General features: G+C 37.8%; 1 protein-coding gene across 2 annotated transcripts; it reads left to right on the forward strand.

The window, feature by feature from the left end:
- The first annotated feature begins 917 nt into the window (after nucleotides 1-917).
- LOC102217731 (phosphatidylinositol transfer protein beta isoform-like) lies at nucleotides 918-18,810 on the forward strand. 2 transcript variants are annotated; one of them, XM_023338564.1, is made up of 12 exons: nucleotides 918-967; nucleotides 6,345-6,375; nucleotides 6,576-6,721; nucleotides 7,751-7,842; nucleotides 8,030-8,037; nucleotides 9,935-10,009; nucleotides 11,470-11,553; nucleotides 12,621-12,698; nucleotides 12,795-12,899; nucleotides 14,050-14,172; nucleotides 14,362-14,448; nucleotides 16,393-18,810. In XM_023338564.1, exons 1-11 carry the CDS (start codon nucleotides 948-950, stop codon nucleotides 14,407-14,409), a joined length of 810 nt encoding a protein of 269 aa, XP_023194332.1. In that variant the 5' UTR covers nucleotides 918-947; the 3' UTR covers nucleotides 14,410-14,448; nucleotides 16,393-18,810. The 2 variants fall into 2 exon arrangements, with proteins under 2 accessions (XP_023194332.1, XP_023194333.1); XM_023338565.1 differs by having other exon boundaries at nucleotides 14,362-14,425.
- Nucleotides 18,811-19,119: the final 309 nt, after the last annotated feature.

Genomic DNA, 19,119 nt, shown 5'->3' on the forward strand with positions numbered 1-19,119 from the left:
TGCAGTTCTCCAGTCCACATCAGATATATATATGTGTGTGTGTGTGTGTGTGTGTGTTTCCAAGGAAAAAATATTTATCTTTTCCACTGTTGTGTCATCTGTTCATCTCTTCTAGAAAAATATGGTAGTGATCAGTCATGGCTGTTGCCTGTCTATTTTAGATATTGCCTTATTGAGCAGTGAAAGCTCAGACTTTTGAGCATTGACATTAGCTTCACGCTCCTATTTTACATATTTGAAATAAAACTTAGCATGTGTAACAAGTGAATAGTAGATCTAGGAAAGGGAGTTGCAACTGGATAAAATTCCTTGTCACGTATCTGTAATTTACATACATTTTCAAATAGAATTTGTGTTTGGCTATTGTAAAATACAAAATGTAGTTGTAATGTGAGGAGATACATTTTCACGATGGAATAACATCCATATTCCATTTATATATATGGGTTTGCTGTATAAATACAGCTGTATAAATACAGCAAACCCATATATATACTGTATATATATATAAGGCTGAAGGCCTTGGGCTGACCAATATACTTAAATGACAAAAGCAATGATACTTGTGCTCTTTGGATGACAGTCGAGACACTTGAAATGATACAAAACAGCGTACATTTTTCATTTTGACTTACAGGACGTACACTAATCATGTCTGATTTTATATCCAAGCCAAACATTAAATATTGAAACATCAGCTTCAAATTTACATGGACCTTAAGATATGTGAAACTTTCTTTCTGGCGCATTTAGATGTAAAGTTTTGATTCATGCTTAATTGTCAAGTAAAATAACTCCAATTTACTTTCAATGAAGATTATTTTACATGAGATTAATTTCATAAACCACATCTTTATAATCAGATAAGTGGTTTGATTATATACCACAACGGTCTGCCACAGTAAGAAGTTATCCCCTACTGCGCAGCCGCAGCCCAGGTGACGAAGATGGTGCTCATCAAGGAATAGTGAGTCTGAAGTGTTTTTAAAAAGATATATTTTGCCATCTTTAAACCGGATATTTCCATTTTTATACAGAGATATTAGCATGAACTAGAGACCTATGATTCGTTTAAAGCCATCGTTGTCGGTATTTAAGGGCACTTTAGCGTGAAAAGGCAGCTTTGAGCAGGGTGGATCAGGACGTGGATAACGGGACACACCGGTCTTTTTCAGGCGTTGCTAGTGCAAGCTAGCGTTAGCCTCCAAGTTGTACCAGCGGAGGGGATAATTAGCTCCTTAATGGAAACGGCTTGCGCTAAAAGGCTGCCCTGGTTACCCACAACCACACTACACGTTTAGTAAGATAACGCCACCAAAATAATAATACAAGCTTAATTACGCAGGGTCCAGCGCTGGGAGCTCGTAGCCTGTTAGCAACGAGCCTTGTGTTTAAATTGCCGTAATGTTAAGATGTGGTCTGGTGAGTGATAGATTAAGGCTGCTTCTCTGACGGATTTACCAGAAATGCTAGGTGGCACCGTTAGCTGCAGCAGCCGAACTAGCTGCTAGCATGACAATTCCCTACACGCCTAACAGCTGAATTAAAGCTTAATGTCAAGGCGGAACTTCAACAAAATCGCTGTCGGGTCATTTAGCCTCGCTCATACCGTATTTGCACCCTTTCATTTAGGTTTAGGGTTACTTTGCTGTTACTTTAACAGGCGTTAGCAGAGAGTTATTAGCCTTATGTCATGGGCGGCTAGGTTAACATGGTTAGGTTGTTTAGTGTACTGTAAAGAGTGTTGTATATTATTGCATCCTACTCAGTCATTGTCCTGTTCTTTTCGCAGTTCAATAAATGTCAGGCCTAAGTCTTACTTTGTGGCTAGCCCATACCTGCTACATACCTGTTGTTTTGAGCACTAACCAGATTTTGTCTGAACTCGTTGAGACTTCTAATCCAGATTCTCTGAATGTAAATCTTAAACGACGGAGAAAATTTCAAACATTACCACTAATCTAGATACTTAACACTGGGACGTACTGTAATAGTAAGTCAGACAGGCTTGACATACTGGCACTTGTTTTATTCTGTGACCGTCTGTAAATGTGTGTGCTTTAAGCTACTTTCCTCTCCACTTTATTCAATAACATACTTTGCCAGTAACTTTTAAAAATGTGCTGGTAACAGTAACAGTATTTACTCAAAAATTAGACATAAAAATGCCTAACAACTTTTTTTGTACAACAGAAAAGCAACACTTATTAACGCTGCAGCATAAATGACACCATATTGAATATTACAGTTAAAGTCAACTTGTCTTTCCTTAAGCTGTGATTTTTTCATAGCTATGTTACACATCTGCTGTTAGAGCGGTCATTTTCAGTGGTCAGTGAAGGTTTTACCCTCTACAATGAAAAAAAAAAAACATTAGGACATTAAATATTTATTTGCAGTTATGTTATCTATCCACTTCCAAGTTTCCCATTCAAGCATGGTCTCCTTACCTTGCACTCATGTTCATCTGCATAATTTAATCAAAAGTACAAACTTATACCATAGAAAAAATATCTCTAATGGTATATGATACACCCCCCCGAATACATCAGTGAAACGAAAAACAAATATAATTCATGAAGGACTGATTACAAAATACATTTAGGAAAAAAAACAACTTATTTCATAATTTCACATTATAAGGAAAACTGAGAAAAATCTTTCATCTGAAAACTAAAATGAACTTTTATATAAAAAACAACTTAATTCTGCCCAACATCTTTCCTCTAAATGTAACGTCTGTCAGAGCAAACACACAATCTGCTCTCGACGCTTTTCAAAGCATATTTATCAATGAAACCACAGGCAGATGCGAGCCGTGATCAATATTTGATTTTCACAAGAGAGTTAAAAGTGGTTTTTGCCCTGTAGTGATTATATGTAAAGACACATTATTTATGTTAACATCAAAGCGGTTATAGTGTGTAGCTTTGCTACTGTCCGCAGTGAAGATATGCAACTACAGCTAGTTCTTTATCAGGAGGCCAGTCTAAAGTCTACACTAGGTGTGAATAGCAGACATGGCATGCTGTCAGAAATGGTAACCTTTTTAGCATAACATTTTTATGAAGTTCTGACTCTCAAACTGACGCAAACCGAAGACATTTCATGTGGGTTTTGTTTGACTCATTTTTAAATTTGTTTGCTTGTTCCAAGTTTCTTATCTGGCTTTGATATATTATTCATCACATTATAGACTTGAGTGTGTCCAGACGGTAAAATGATAAAAGGTAACTGCTTGCTGTGAATCACTTCTCTAAGTTGAAACACCTCAGTTGCATTAAACTTGGTATGTTTATCAAGAAACATGTATTTAAAAACAAAAGTAAATTCATAATTTGCGCAGTAGCTCAAGAAATACTTGGCATTGACTCTATGGTGACAGAAAAACAGCCAGAGATTTGTGGCGAGTTTCCAATTTCTTGATATTAATTTTAGCCAAGTCCAAAATCTCTTTATTATATATATATATATATATATATATATATATATATATAAAAAAATAAAAAAATTATATATATATAAAAAAATTATATATATATATATATATATATATGAAAACCACCCAAAACATCCCTTTCTCTTGCTGTGAGCAGCCTGAGGGGCTGGAGACAGTGTTGGTGTCCTATCTACTACAGGAAAGTTCTTCTACTGATACAAATGACAATGCATTAATTGGTCATCATATGCATGTCTTGATGCATGGTAGGTGTAAAACATCCCTGCAGCAGTAGCTTCATGTAAAAAAAAAAAATTACTATAACTTTATAATTTTCAGACACTTGTTTATGTTCATGAAAATCCCAAACTATTGCTACTATTCATCTGACACTGACTTAAGTTTTATATAAAGTACAGTGCAAAAACATTCATTTGTAAAAATTTTTTTAAAAAAAGTATTTTTTTCCCTCCCAAAAAATTGGTGCCCTGGGCTACTGCCCTTGTGCGCCCTTTCTAATATCTGGCCCATATCTGTGAAGTTAGCTGTTAGCTGTTAGCTGTGGCTCTGCAGTACAAACATAAAACCCTCCAGTAAGTCAATACTTAAAACAAAAGACATGTAAACCTTTTATTTAGTTTCACTGCTCAATAAGAAGAAACACATTAACAATAAAGACCAGACTGCAGTTTGTTGTTTCATTACTTTTTCTGAATCATAATAAACTGCCTCATTAGCAAAACTGCTACACTGCTTTCATAGACTTTAGCTTTTTTGTCAAAGGTAGCAAACATCTCATTCACATTTAGGTCTTTTAACTTTTATATAATTAGAAGAGTTTGAAACGGGAGGAAGAGGCTGAGCAAGTGGACCCAGCTTAGATCCTGGGAGCCGAGAGCAGAAGAGAGAATAGATAGAAGAAACAGAAACTTATGCCTTTATTTCTCACTGTCTTCAATGTAGAGCCTTTAAAAGCACAAAATAAAATCTGAATATTTTTCTATATAAACCCTTGTGCTTTAAGTGTTATGTTTAAGTTATAATACCCCCAGATATTCATTTCTATCTTCTTGTTGGTTCTCAGTCATCCAGGACATGGCAAAACTAAAAAAGGCTTAAAAATAAAGCAACTGAAGTTATAATTTAAATAGCCCATAACTTGTATTGGGAATAAATTAATGTTTATGAGGAATTGTATTAAGAGCAGTTACTCATTATTTTTTTTTTTTTTAGAACCTTAAATGTTTGTAAAGGTGTAGCAGAGATTAGATCAGTCAGACTGAACAAAACTCATATCTAAGCAACATTTGAATTTTAGTTTTACTTCTCAACAGTTTGCTTACTTAGAAAAACACATTTGATGTGCATTACTAGTAATTTTGGTGCTGCAACTTGAATGTGATTTAAAAACTTTTTAAACCATATTTTACGTTACATTTCACTGTAACTTCGCCGATCCCCCCAAAATTGGTCTTATGATATTTTCCTGTTTATGGTCCCTCTAATAATGAGATGGGATTTACGCCCTTGACCACACTGTCAATATTCATGTTCTAATCAGAGGCCACGTCACATTATGTAAAAGCCAAAATGATCTGAGTGGACATTTAAACTGTGTTTAGCGTCTTAGCTAAGCGGTTAGCACCTTTAGCTTTGTTAGCTTTGTTAGCTAATCGAAACCAGCAGCTGACTCTAGCTAACTCTGAGATTTCCTAAAGGTTGAAAGGTTCAGCTGAATTCTAAATGGACGTCTTGGTTAAAAAAAGTGATAGGTCATAAAATTTCTCACTCTTATTCACATTGACCAAAATCTGGCCAAGAAACTAACAGTACTTTTCTCAAATTATTTTGCACATGTAACAGGTTTCTCCCTTTCAGAAAAGCTCAACAGCAACCGAAATATGCTTCAAAAACATAATTCATATTCATGTTGTATAAAGGCCTTCTTTTTTTTTAAAACCCCTGTGGCATTCCTGCTGTTTTCTCCTCATAGCGCTCCTGTGTTTTGGGCCAAAGCACAAAGTCAGAACAGTGGGTTGAATTTGATGAGTCCTTTGAGGCAGCAGAGCAGCTTGAGAAGGAGCCAAATTGGCAAGTGTGCACTAGGTGGGAGTCACAGCACAACACTTTTACCACCACAAGGTTCTCGCTTTACGAATGCCATGCTTAAGTTGCGATATGTAAGCAGTAGACACGCCTTCAAAATCCTGCTGAGCAACTGAACCCCTCCACCCCACACACACACACACACACACACCTCCCCACAAAAAACAGTGATACCAGAACAGAGCCTGCACCTTTAAAAAGATTAGTTTTCTTACATTAATTTAGCTTTAGATAGCTAGAAAATGTTCTCTGGCTGGAAAATAAAATTCAATGAAAAAGACTTTAGGAACAGTAAGACAGAATCTTTTTAAAACAATACGTTTCATCAACTTATAACTACACCTGTCATCATAGTAAATGTTCCTGGACAATAAATTGTCCTAGAAGTTATTACAGTAAACGATAATATTGTTATGAGACCATTTTCAAGTAATTTAATTATGACAAACTATACCCATCTCATCGACGGGGAAGGGAAGACATTCTAAATGTCCAAAGTAAATGTAGAGGACACCCAAAACAACAACAACAAAAAAAAAAACAATAAAATGCATACTGAACTCTCTGCAAACAAAATCGATCTTAAACCATGAGGCTGGTTGATACTGAAGACTTTTATCATCCAATCTTTGGTAGGAAGAGAAAAACGATCATGTAAACAGAAATGATGCATCTTGTTTTCATTGGTTTATTGCAACAGGCTCTCTTCTAACACTCCTTTCCTGAGTTTTGTGACTTCTCATTGTTTTGCTTGTGTCTGACATCAGTTTTTCTACGTCTTCCCTGTTTTCCCTCCCAGCCGTGTCGTGTTGCCGGTCTCTGTCGAAGAGGTGAGTGATATTGTCTTTGTTTTTTTTGGTACTAAATGCTTCATTTGAGTCAAAACATTTTGTCCAGAAACTTGCAGCCTCTGGTGTCTTTTAGTGGAACTGCTGCTTCTCTGCTTAATCTTTAGTTTTTGTTCTACTTTGTAAGGATTTGTGACATTTGCATTATTGTTTTGCTTTTATTATTATTTTTTTTTCTACAGTATCAAGTAGGGCAACTGTACTCTGTGGCTGAGGCTAGCAAGAATGAGACGGGAGGAGGAGAAGGAATCGAAGTTCTGAAAAATGAACCGTACGAGAAGGAAGGGGAGAAGGGACAATATACACACAAAATATATCATCTAAAGAGGTGATTGTATTTGTGTAATTACTCTGTTAAATGTTGAAAATCAGAGAAACTACCTATGGGTCTTGACAGATCATTAAACACCAGGCTTTCAGTTCCAGCCTGCCGTCCTGCATGGAGTTTGCATGTTCTCCCTGTGCATTCACAAGTTCCCTCCTGGTACTCCGGTTTCCTCCCATAGTCCAGAAACGTGACTACCTGGTGTTGCTCTGGAAACCAGTCCAGGGGGCATCCTGCCTCACCCAAAACATGGAAAATAGAGAAATGCAAATGGAAATAAAATGAAGAGATTTCTACAGGCCCTAGGGTTTTTGTTCATTAGTTTGGGTGCAATACACACAGTATTTTTGAAAACTCCTGTATTAATTCCAGTGAATAATAGTAATTTTCCACATTTACCAAAGTCATTTGAATTTTCCATAATCCAGCTGCTCTATTTGACATTCAGACAGCTCTTTTGTCCTTTTTGGTGCACACTAACAGAATCTGAAACTTGTGAGAAGCGAGTCTATTAAGATTCATGTTTGAACCTGCCTGTGTCTTTCTGTTGACTGGTGTGATTGCTAATTACATTGACAGCATTCTTTAAATGTTCAGTCAGCCAAACATATCATCTGTGCTGTGTTTTTATGACAGACGTGTACTGCAGGACTCTAATCTACCTTTGGTGGCCAGAGCTTTTCATATTGCAGTCTACAACAGAACACAGGACGACTTCAGCAACATGGCTGAATGTTTTCAAAGCAAAATCAGAAAACTAGTGCATGAACAGAAGGAGTAAAACGTGGAAAATGACAACACACACTTTATCTAGTTATGCCTTAACAAATCAAGTCTTCCTGAAGAATCACAGCTCTGATCCGTGTTCCTCCTGCTTGGCTTAGTGATTAGACTTTAACACTAAAAACTGCATTAGAAGCCGTTGAGTATAATAAAATAGACTAGAGGCTGTTACAAACTACCCACTGTAATATTTATGAATTTATATGTCTTATTTGTGTAAAAATGTTCTTTGTGTCTCTCTGACTGCAGTAAAGTTCCTGGGTATGTGAAGATGATTGCACCAGAGGGAGCATTAGTTTTTCACGAAAAAGCTTGGAACGCTTACCCGTACTGCCGCACTAGTAAGTTCACACTGAACAGAAACAAACTCACGGTTACGCTCCGCTTTCATAGTGTAATAATAATAATGACAATGGTGTAGTAATGGACTTGTTGGTTTGCATATCCTGAAACTTTGTTCTTTTTTTTTGTACTAATGATATTTTTTTATCTCTTCCCTCTTTCTGCCTTTCCTTCCTTGCTGTTCAGTTGTGACGGTGAGTTTACAGTCTTTTAATAAAGCTTTTATTCATCCTGATTACAATTTGTTGAATCTCATCTCAGGAAAATAGGATGGAGTTCAGATCACTTTAGACTAAAAGAACCTTTTATTTTGTTTTGATAGGATCGTGTGAAAAGTTTCAGGTGAACGAGTGATTGTTTTAATAAGTTAGATGATGTCTCATTGAAAAAGTATTCATATCTAAATTTTTGAGATATGAACCAAAACTATCCAACTTCAATGTATGTTGTTTGGGTTTAATAGATTAGCATTGAAGCCAATCTTCATACATAACAATGAAGTGAAAGTTTATATATATATAAAATATGAAAACTGGCAATCATTTCTACTGAGTTCACTTTACTCTAATGCTGCGAAATAAAATACAGTGTTATCAATGACATTTAGAAGTCAGCCAATTAGTGAATATAATAAATTAGAATAAGTTAGGAAAAAACGTAGTCTTAAATTTGTGTAACTAAAATTAAGGCCTTAAATATCTTTAAAAAAGAAAAAGGTCAATCTGCCTTATTTACATTAATCACAGATGTTTTTTTTCTGTGTCATATTTTTTCTTTTTTGTTGGCGGGTCTTTTCTGTCAGGCAAAAGTTTGAGTCACATTCAGACACCTTCGTTGTGACTCAACACAGTTGATGCTACTGCTAACTAGCTACTAATATAATCCAGCTAGCTTTTTTATTTAACACCAATTGGCTGTTAATGACATATTCAGTAAATGTCTTTTTATTGTTTTTTTTTTGTTTTTTTTTTTGCATGTATTCATATGGCTTTTGAACCATGGATCACTTTTACTGCTTTATATTCAATAGACGAAAACAAAACTTGAATGTACCTCAGTGTGCGATTCTCTTGTTATGCTTGACTGTAATACAGCAGGATCGGCCAACTATATATTTAAATTTTCCAGGTTTTAAATTTGATTCAAGATGGCATTAAAAAAGGTCTTAAAAAGTCTTACATTTTACTTGCTGAAAGCAATCACAATAACCAGAATGTTATTTGTGAGCTTTAGCTTTAGCTTCCCTTAAAACCATACCTAAAGTATGGCCAGTGAAAGTATATTACTGGAACTTAAAATAAACCATTTATTGCATCAAATCCTTCGAAGTTTCTTGCCAACTTTGCTATTGTGATAATAGTTGTGATTTAATCCTCTTTTCCTATTTCTGGAAGAATTGATGTCAGAACGTTCACGAACAAGCAACATCATAGAGAGTGAGGAGCAGAGCAGACAGATCAGGGAGACGGTTGTGGAGAATCAGGGTCAGGTTATAAGACGATATGCCACGGTTTGAATACATCACAGCTCTGTTCAGACCATGATTTGAAAACCAAAAGATTTCAGCACAACAGCAGACCTACCAAAACTGTTGTTGGAGCAGCAGCATAACTAAAATAAATGGTATTGCATCTGTTTTATGTGTAGGAACTCTTAATCAAGCACTGTTTGATTTTTTTATATTTTTTAAATATTTAGTGCCATTATTTCTACATGTATAACCCCTATGAATGTGGATATTTGTTTCCATTGTTATTTAATGTAACTGTATCCAACTCCATTTTAGAAGCGTTACTCATTGGCCAGCGTTCCAGTTACCTGCTAGCTAACAGTTGCTGCTGAGGTTTAAAATGGATCAGAGCTGAGCGATGCAACATCACCACTGCACTTTGAGTCCAAAGTCTGCTTTGCTAATTGGATTAAACTGTGGGCTTTAAGTGTGTCTGTCGCGACCCTCCATTCATGGTGTTTAGCTAACCCGCCATGCTGAGATGAGCGCCGCTGGTCAGCGTGGGGCACGATCCGTCTGATTATAGCCAAGACCGACGCATTACGCTCGGACTGAATCTGTTTTCTGTTCTGCTTTTTCAGAACGAGTACATGAAAGACGACTTCATGATAAAGATCGAGACGTGGCACAAACCCGACATGGGAACAATAGAAAACGTAAGTAAGGAAATAATCAGGATTGTGAATGTATAAACAGTGGATTATATATTTCTCCATAATGCAGCATCCAATCATGCTCCCATGAAACTTCTAGTGTCTTCTTGTTTCATGAGTCTTGGTCCGTTTTTTGCATACGTTGGCCAATATATATATATATATATATATATATATATAGGGAGAGATATTTAGATATATATAGATATACAGGGGTGCCGCCAGGAATCTTGGGCCCCATGACAAAGTATTGGATTGGGCCCTCCTGCACAGCTGCTTTTACAATTTTTTGAGTCTGTTTGACCCACAAAAAGCATCACAATTTTAAAGGCTTGTACCTGCCTTGCTTTCTTTGGTCCAATACTGATACTAAGACAATATTTACTGCTCATAAATTTTACATACAACAGTTCACATACAGTATACAAATAAGTTGCTTAAATTTCTTCTATTACTGAAATGTCTCTCCCCACAAGCATCAGTCATAGGTAACGTGCAAAATATACATTAAACAATCCAGACTTCTCAAACAATGCTATGTAGTTGCATTTTATTCAAGTTGCAGTATATAACTTTAATTAAAAAATGTGGTTTCTCCATATTTGTTAAAGCTGTCATCATGTCATGACAGTTTGTTATGAGACAGATAATCTGTGAAAAGATCAATCTAATCCACCTCCTCCCTGAAATACTATTACTGGCTAAAGTAATGCAACATAAAAACAATTTTAGAAAACACAATATGATTAATTTTGTAATTGACAGGGCCCCATTTTATTTAATTTCTATGAAAAAAAAATTGTGGAGGGCCCCTGTTGGTGAGGGGCCCTTGGAATTGTCCTAACTTTTCCCCATATACGGCGCCCCTGTTTATATATCTGTAGTCTGTGTTAAAATATTAGCATTTATGGGGCCCTGAAGGCCTGGGGGGCCTCATGGAGCCTCTGACTTAATTTGGATTAAACAGAAATGCAAATACCTGATATTCATTTTGATTGTGTTTTTTGATTTAAGACTAGTTGTGGGTTGAAATATCGTTTCACTGGCAATGTCGTCCCGTAACATATAATTACCCAGTAATATTTTTACATTTCCTGTCTGCTTAACATCTTCTAACACAAAAACACGGTGGAGCGCCTCGGCGCCCCGACCACTGGGCTTAGCGAGTTTTCTGGGGGAAACCCTGCAATATATAATCATTACATTTCTTCAGCGCAAGTGGTAACAAAAAATCTCTTGAATTATAAGAGATCATGGCTTGATTTAAAACACATCTACTGCCTGTAAAAGAAAACAGGAGTAATAATTCTGTGTGAGATAAACTGACAGAAGCAGACCATGTTAAACATATTCCATACTTCCAGGTCTAATTATCATTTTTAAGCATTGGCATAAGGAAAGGTCTCGTCTGTTCCTGACAACCTGGTTGCATTTTGATGAAGCAGTAATTGTTTTTGTTTTAGGTGCACGACCTGGATGAGGAGACATGGAGGACCGTAGATGTGGTGCGCATAGATATTGCAAGCAAAGACGAAGTAGCCCCAGGGGTGAGTCGGACCGCTTCCGATACGTCAGGGTTCAGTTAAACCTCTGAAGTTAAAAAAACGGAAGACGTTTATTGGTTTAAATTTGAAGACATTTAAACTAGAAAACTCTTCAAATTACAATAGAAACATTGAGAGTCTTCTTCCTGGACAGCAGATTGCAACAACAAATGTAGACACCATACTTATTGATTTCTGGGGGAAGGAGGGGGGTTGCACTGGAGGTAGTTGATATGAAGTTAAAATGTGATCAAGGTAATTTTGGTTGTGCGAGAAAAGAACTTGATCTTTCACACAGTGAACTACTTTTACACAAAACTTTGGTTACATCTTTGTTGGCTTGGTACCGTTTAACAACCTCCCCCTCCTGTGCTCTGCCTTAAACACCAATTCATAATGTTTTTTTCTATAAAATTAGCCAACAGAACAGTATGTACTTTTTAATAAGTAGTACAGAACAATAAGTAGTAGCAGAGACAAATGTGCACCGTTTGAAAGACCTTATTCTGATTGGTCATCGCTGAACAGTGGCTGTTTAAAATTGAGTGAGGTTTGATAAGACATTTCACTGCAGATGCGTCTCTCTTGGACCTGCCTTTCTTACATTGGTTCTTGTACAGTAATGACTTAAGTGGATCAGCGTGTTGGACGCAGCTAAACTTAAATGTCCATCTGTTCCCAGTATTCACCTACTTTTTACAGCAGAGCTGACAGACTAAAGCAGAACCACAACCTTGGATGAGGTTGGAGTAAAAAATGAAATGGAGATTTATACTTTTTCAAATTTCACTGGGCTTGTCAAACTATGTCCTGCTAATTTGGAAATCATTAGATGGTCTCACTGTGTTTGACTTTTCCTTGCTTTATTTACTCTGTGGACAGGATTCCCTTCCCGGAAAGGTCAACCTTTTAAAGCTGCAGTGACACACAAACCATTTCCTTTCTTCATTACAATGCTTTGTTTTCACAAGCTGTCGCCACTAAAACAAAAAAAAAAGTCTGTGTTTTCTGCCTACTATTTTAATTTGTCTGCAGCAGGAATTTGAACATTTTAGTTCTTTTTCTTTCAGGACTACAAGCCAGAAGAAGACCCCTCCCTTTTCCACTCCCCCAGGACGGGCAGAGGACCGCTGGGTCCCGATTGGAAGGTACCTGCCATGAACAACGAGCCCCATCGGGTTTGTTCATGGCCTGGTGACAGCTGTTATTGATCACCTCTGTTTTCCGCTGATGTGTCCCTTCAGAACGAGCTGAAGCCAGATTGTCCTTACATGTGTGCATATAAACTGGTCACTGTCAAGTTCAGATGGTGGGGTCTGCAGACCAAAGTGGAAAACTTCATCCACAGGGTACCGTACACTGCTCTTTATCACACATGCTTAAGACTTCTTTATGTTTCAGGCTACCCCTAGTTCACACGGTGAGATTTTTCTACCGATTTTCCCCTTCAGAATTTCTTAAGGACGCCCAGATTATCAGGATGGCTCTTAAGAGATATTCCTGCCGTGTGTGCTGTGTAGTTAGAGATCTGGTTAGCTCAGAATGATGTCAGTGCTGCTCCGATTTAAGGGTGTTTTCACATCCGATAGTCCGGTAGACTCACTTCAATCTGGGACCAAAATTGTTACATTTGTTGCCTTTTCAGCTGCTGTGGTTCTGTTTCACAATGCTCAGTGTCAAACCTTTTGGAAAACCTGTTTCCCTCCTCGCCTGTGGTGGCGCTGCATCAAGAACCACTGAAGGAAATGACACAAAACCCCTGAAGAAGAAAGGAGCCCAACTTCCCTTTTCACAAAATGTAAACAAAATGGAGTGGCGTCTAATTTTAGCAGCTGTAGGATTTTTTTTATCTTTGTGTGCTAAACATGCTAGACTTGCATGTTTGTTTGGTTGCATTTACCCAGAATGCCTTGCGGTGTAGTCCACGTCCTGCTTTTGGAGGTCCTTTTCTAGAAATAAATATTGTCCACAAACTGTCACCATTGCTTCTTCCCAGTCGGCCAAGTTTGTTTACACCAAAGTCACTTTTGAACTCGAGAAGTTTTGCGAGATTTCCTGTCGGACAGTTGAATGTTGGTGAGTGAAGTCAGTTTGTGTGTGGTGTGTTGCTGGACGCCACACATCGTCGTGTGTGGGGGATCTCTCAGGTTTGTGAGATCAGCTGATAATTTCAAAATCTTGCCGTGTGAACCAGGCATTAGGTGAGCCACAGGATTTAATTTTGGGACTGAGGAAAAATGTTGGAAACAACAGTTTTCATTATTTATGTTTTTGGAAAAACCTTTCAACTCATTTCCATTTCATCCTACAGTTTTGTTCCAATTTAAAGAAAGTGTAAATGTTACAGTATGAATACTTTTACAAGTATTTTAAAAAAAAATTTTCTGGAACAACAGTCCACCTGCTTTGTAGATCTTTATAGATGCCCATAAAGAGGGACTGTCATTTAAATCACGTTTGTCCTGTTCTCTTTTTTTCTTTTTTTTTTTTTTTTCCCAGCAAGAAAAGCGAATTTTCACCAACTTCCACCGTCAGCTGTTCTGCTGGATTGACAAATGGGTCGGTTTGACTATGGAGGACATCCGGCGGATGGAGGAGGAGACCCAGAAAGAGCTAGAGGAGGTAATACATTCAGACCTGAACTAGAACACGCTGCCCTGTTTCTGTGATGAGTCACAGCAACTTAAGCAGACGCCCAGTTTGTTTTTCTCCCTCAGATTTCTAGACTTTTGTTGTAATTTCAGCAGCCTGCAGGAGACAGCCCTTCACAGTGAGCGTTCCTGACTTAACCTGCGTTTACTCCCTAATCAGATGCGTCAGAAAGGTGACGTGCGAGGCACCACGGCAACAGACGAGTAGAGGCGCTGCCCTGTAGGTCAGACACTAGAAGCAGGCTGAGTAAGTTTGTGGCCAGGAGAGGTGGCAGTTCTGCATGGACCGACCTCCCTCATCTTGCTCACTTCGTCACCCAGCCCGTCTGTTTCACTTTTTGTCCGACCAGATGTTTGTGCTTCATTTCACCTCTGACATCGCTCTGCTTTTCACTAATAAACCCTGTTTTTCTGCCATGGACCCACCAGTTTGTGTTAACCCGGCCTGAAAATTACGTCTTAACAGAGCAGTTATTTCTATTAAAAAAAATTAGAAATAACTGAAGAACCTCTGCTGAAGTTCTATCTAAATGATAGAAAATAATTTTCCCTTGAAAGATATTTTTTAAAGCTTTAGATGTGGACACTGTGAAGTATCATGTTTAAATCATTCATTTAACAGAAAAGCTTCCTTTTAGTCTCAAAATTTTCAGATATTGATCTTTAAAAGTGGTGGATGCAAAACTATTTTGCATCTACAAAAATGTCAGGATCAGGTTGAGCTGTTTTTGCTGGAAATCCTAAATATAACTGGACAGTTTAGGAGCCTCTGATGTGTAATTGGTTAGAGTTACTGAGAGGTCCATATATGAAGAACAGGGTCGGGTTCTGCATGTTTTTCAGTGGGTTTTTTTTTTTGTCTGCAGTTCGTTTACATCTTTCTCACTTCCATTCTAATATTTTCTTCCAGCTCATAAAGTTTTGTCTCATCTTGTTTTCCTCTGATCTCGTTTTTGTTTTCTTCCTGTTTTTTAATTGGTTAATTTAGGCATGGGCCGGTTGGAGATTCACAAAGTATGATAACTTTGAGCATCAACATTTTAAATATGTGTTATCTGTGGCGATTGTTTTTACATTTTATTTTGGCATATAATCTTAAGCAATGAAGTAGAATGAACAGCTCCTACATATAGTATTAGTGTGTTAAAGGAAGCAGGTTGCCATGGGAAACGGAACTAATCTGCTGCCTCCACCAATCAGAAAGCACTTTAGCTGTGTGGTGAAGTTAGTGGAATTGAAAAATGGCTATAGGCCAAAGTTTTTGAGTCAAAATAAATTTCATTTTTAAACTCTAAAATCACCAAAAATGTCGATTTCTTTCTTTTTTTTCTTTTCTAACCTACTCAACAATAAACGGAGCATAAATTTCTTAAATTAAACGGCTTCTTCTTTTCTTTTTTTTTTACGGGATTGTAGTTCCAACACTTAAAATATTTTCACCAGTGACTCTTTGAGACTTTCCTAATGGCTGATTAAAAGTTTAGCTAAAAAAATAACTGCTTCTGAATAGAGATCTATGCATGTTTTAATCGTTTTCTGACTTTTTTTTCATGGAATAATTCGACTGAACTTTTTCAACAGAATTATGCAAAAAGTCCCGGTTATTTTCTGATTTCTCATTCGGTTGATATCGACATCCAATAGAAGAAAACGTATCCAACCTCAAGTTTGAATTTGTTTTAAAGTCTAAAAATGAAAATAATGTTTCTATAAAAACAGCAAATTTCCTATAGTAAATACCAACCGAAAATTATACGTTTTATTTAACATTCAATGAGTTTTATTTAATTGGACTGGGGGCAAAATATTTTTATTTGGATTTGTAACAGTTGCAGACACCTGGTCTAAATTAACACTAATTAGTAGCCTCTTTTTTTTTTCTTTTTAGCCAGCTGACGGACAATGTGCAGCATCAGATTGGGGAGGGGCAGCGAACTGAAAGCGCTTTAAACGGCTTTAACAGTATTCTAGGAAAACACCGGTGGTTTTCCATTCCTCCACACTGGTAGCTGGCCCATGCCTAATGGAAATGAAGCTAACCTGAATTTGCCTCCTTCAGTGGGCTGCATGAGCGTCGCCGCTAACAAAACATGCGCATTGATGTTGAGTGTGCCCACATCCAGCCAGTCGGCTCTCGTTAACTCGCAGAAATGCCGTTTCTCTCTCCTCTCTCTCTCCCCCGCACCTCCAGCTGCGTAAAACAGGTCCGATTCGAGGCACCAGTGCTGCTCATGAGCAGTGAGGCAAATCAACCAAACCCTGTCATGATGATGTCATCAGAGACGCGCCCACCCTGCTGAGAAAGTGGCCCCCCCGACTTCGCCTCTTCTCGTCCCGTCTCACATGATTCATTGAGGGGGTTTGATGCGATTGGTTAACAGTACTGTACAGATCCCATCCCTGTCACAAGCCTCCTGTTCACTCAGTTAACACACACACACACACACAAAAAAAAGCATATAAGAAAATGTAAGAAAAAAAAAGGTTTTTGCATACATGTATTGAAAAAAAAAAAAAAAAATTGCACAGAACATAAAATTGCCTGATATGTAATTGTTAGTTGATTCTAATGGGCTTTGTTTTTATTCAGGTCTGTAAACTATGACTCCAGAAGCCAAGCCTTTTAAATTAGAATGTTGTTTTCTAGCTTCACAGGTCGGCACCACAAATTCAGTTTATTTAAGCAGGTGTCGGACCGCTTTTACCCTGTCTTGTAATATAACTGTTTCTGTTTTACTTCCCCCTCACTGCTGTCCATTTGCTTCGCTTTGTCCTCGAAGCTCGTTTGTTTTCCGCTCCTCTGCTTCATCCTGCTGTCCCGTCTGTCTGACAGTTTCCTGGGAATACTTTCCCCCACCGTTTGGAAGTCTTGAGGTGGTTTTGATGATATCAAACATTTATTTTTCCTCCGCATTCAAACGCCACATGTTTTTTGTCAAACAGTGGAATCTGTATTTTTTTAAAAAGCATTTTTTTTTACCCGTCGCTGCATGTAGTAGCTGCAGTGCAGCTTCTCTCAGTTCTACTGCGCTCAGAGTGCAAGGGAGCACCTTCTACTTGTGTCAGCGTGAGCATGTGTGTGCTCGTCAGTGTTTCTAACTGCCTTCACTCTTAAAGGACTGTCTGGTTTTGTTTTTTTTATTTAATTTAATTTTTTGGAGTGGGATTGAGATGGATAGCTTCAAATCCAGGTTAAACCAGCCTTCTGAACTTTGCCTCACGCTGTCGCTGCATGGCCTTCTCTCCTACGGCTAGGGCTTTAACCGGACGGCTCACCCAGCCTCCACAACAAAACAAAGCAAAACTAAAGTGTGAGTGTGCATCGCTGCGCGCATGAATTGGGTTAGGGTTTTTTTTTTTTCCCCTCTCTTCTTTTGCAAATAAATATATGTGTGATTATGTATCCAAAATCTGAAATTTCTCAACTGTCAGAAATGGGTCCAGGCTGATCTGCCATGTTTGTTGGGGATTTTTTTTGTTTTGTTTTTGTTTCCTCCATTTGCGTTTATGTATCCAGGAAATGAGCCTAAAGATTTTGTTTATTCTAATTTAGGCTAAGTTTGGAAATCGCTCTAGACTTTGAAGCGATTCTGTTGGCTTCGTTACATGAGATTTTCACATCTGTAGGTTGGGGTTTAGATGTTGCTTTTTTTTTTTTAGTATTATCATTTTTATTATTATTTTGAGCTTGGGGTAAAAATGTAGTTAGTGTTGTGGCTTTAAGGCTGTGATCTGGTGTCTCTAAAATTGAGTTTTGTCACAAAGTTACATGAAAGCTTGACTGTAAGCGTGCTCTTTATGAAATCCGAGAACAAAGCGGACAAACTGTAGATATGAGCGCCACTGGGCTACTAGCATCGTCAGGTTTATTCATTTACAATATCGCTCTGATTTCTTAACGGCAGGTGAAATCAGCCCTGTGTGTAAAGCGGAGCCGACCGTACCTCATCCACGCTTATGAATGTGTAGCTCTACATGCATAAGAGGGACAGATGTCGATATCACCAGTACATGAGGACAAATGGTTTGACTAAAGCTTGATTTGCATCTTTGGTTTTAATTTTTAATTTTTTTTTAAAACACTTTATTTTCGCCAACTTTTTCTTGCGAGTTTCTTGAACCGCATCAGACGAGGTGAACAGTTAAAGGGGCGGACTTCCCCTCACAATCAGACTCCCCCCAGCTGGACCTCTGATTTATGAGATGAGGAGTGAAAAGCCCGGGAGTCTGGTCATGACGGGAGTGGAATCAGCGGAGTTATCCCAGCCAACGGATACTGTAAGGAGGAAAGGGCTTGGAGCATATAAGGGGGGCGGGGGGGAGATGGAGTCCAAAAATACTGTTTTCTTATTGTAATCATGAATAAGCACTTGCGAAATCTACTGGGGTTTTTTTATGTTTTCTTTTTTTGTTTTTTGAAAGACAAAGATTCACAATGTATTCAATTTTCTCTTTCTGATAAGGCAAACATTCAGGGGAATTAGTAGTGAATGTAAAACAATTAGTACCTTTTTCCTTGTTCATAGCTTTCAGGCTGTGATGGAAGGTCTAGACAATGGAGCATAACAGAATATCTAATAAATTTGAACAAATAAAATGAGCAGTGTTTGATTTGTTTGTCTCCTTCATGAGATGATTGACTGTTTTATTACGAGTGCTTTGTCATTTTCTTTCACTTATAAACTAAATTACGCATCACACTTTTTAGATTTTTATTTGGGGGGGGGGGGAAGTAAAAACAATGTATTTTACTTCCACATCGCAGTAGTGCATAATAAACATTGAAGTTTATGTTTTTATCAAAAATATTAGTGTCTGAATACTTTTACACTTTAGCCAACTTTGAGAAAAAGAAATACCTGTCTTGGCGTGATGCTCAGGAGCACGGCGGATGTCACGGCGGACGCGGCGGGATGGG

Source organism: Xiphophorus maculatus, chromosome 8, assembly GCF_002775205.1.
Source record: "Xiphophorus maculatus strain JP 163 A chromosome 8, X_maculatus-5.0-male, whole genome shotgun sequence".
NCBI lineage: Eukaryota > Metazoa > Chordata > Actinopteri > Cyprinodontiformes > Poeciliidae > Xiphophorus > Xiphophorus maculatus.

What these genes read in the sequence shown, in the direction of transcription:
- LOC102217731 (XM_023338564.1), top strand. Translation starts at nt 948, where the DNA reads ATGGTGCTCATCAAGGAATA. An exon ending in ATGGTGCTCATCAAGGAATA is followed by an intron (nt 968 to 6,344) that starts GTGAGTCTGAAG and finishes TTTCCCTCCCAG; the next exon opens with CCGTGTCGTGTTGCCGGTCT. An exon ending in ACATGGGAACAATAGAAAAC is followed by an intron (nt 10,010 to 11,469) that starts GTAAGTAAGGAA and finishes TTTTTGTTTTAG; the next exon opens with GTGCACGACCTGGATGAGGA.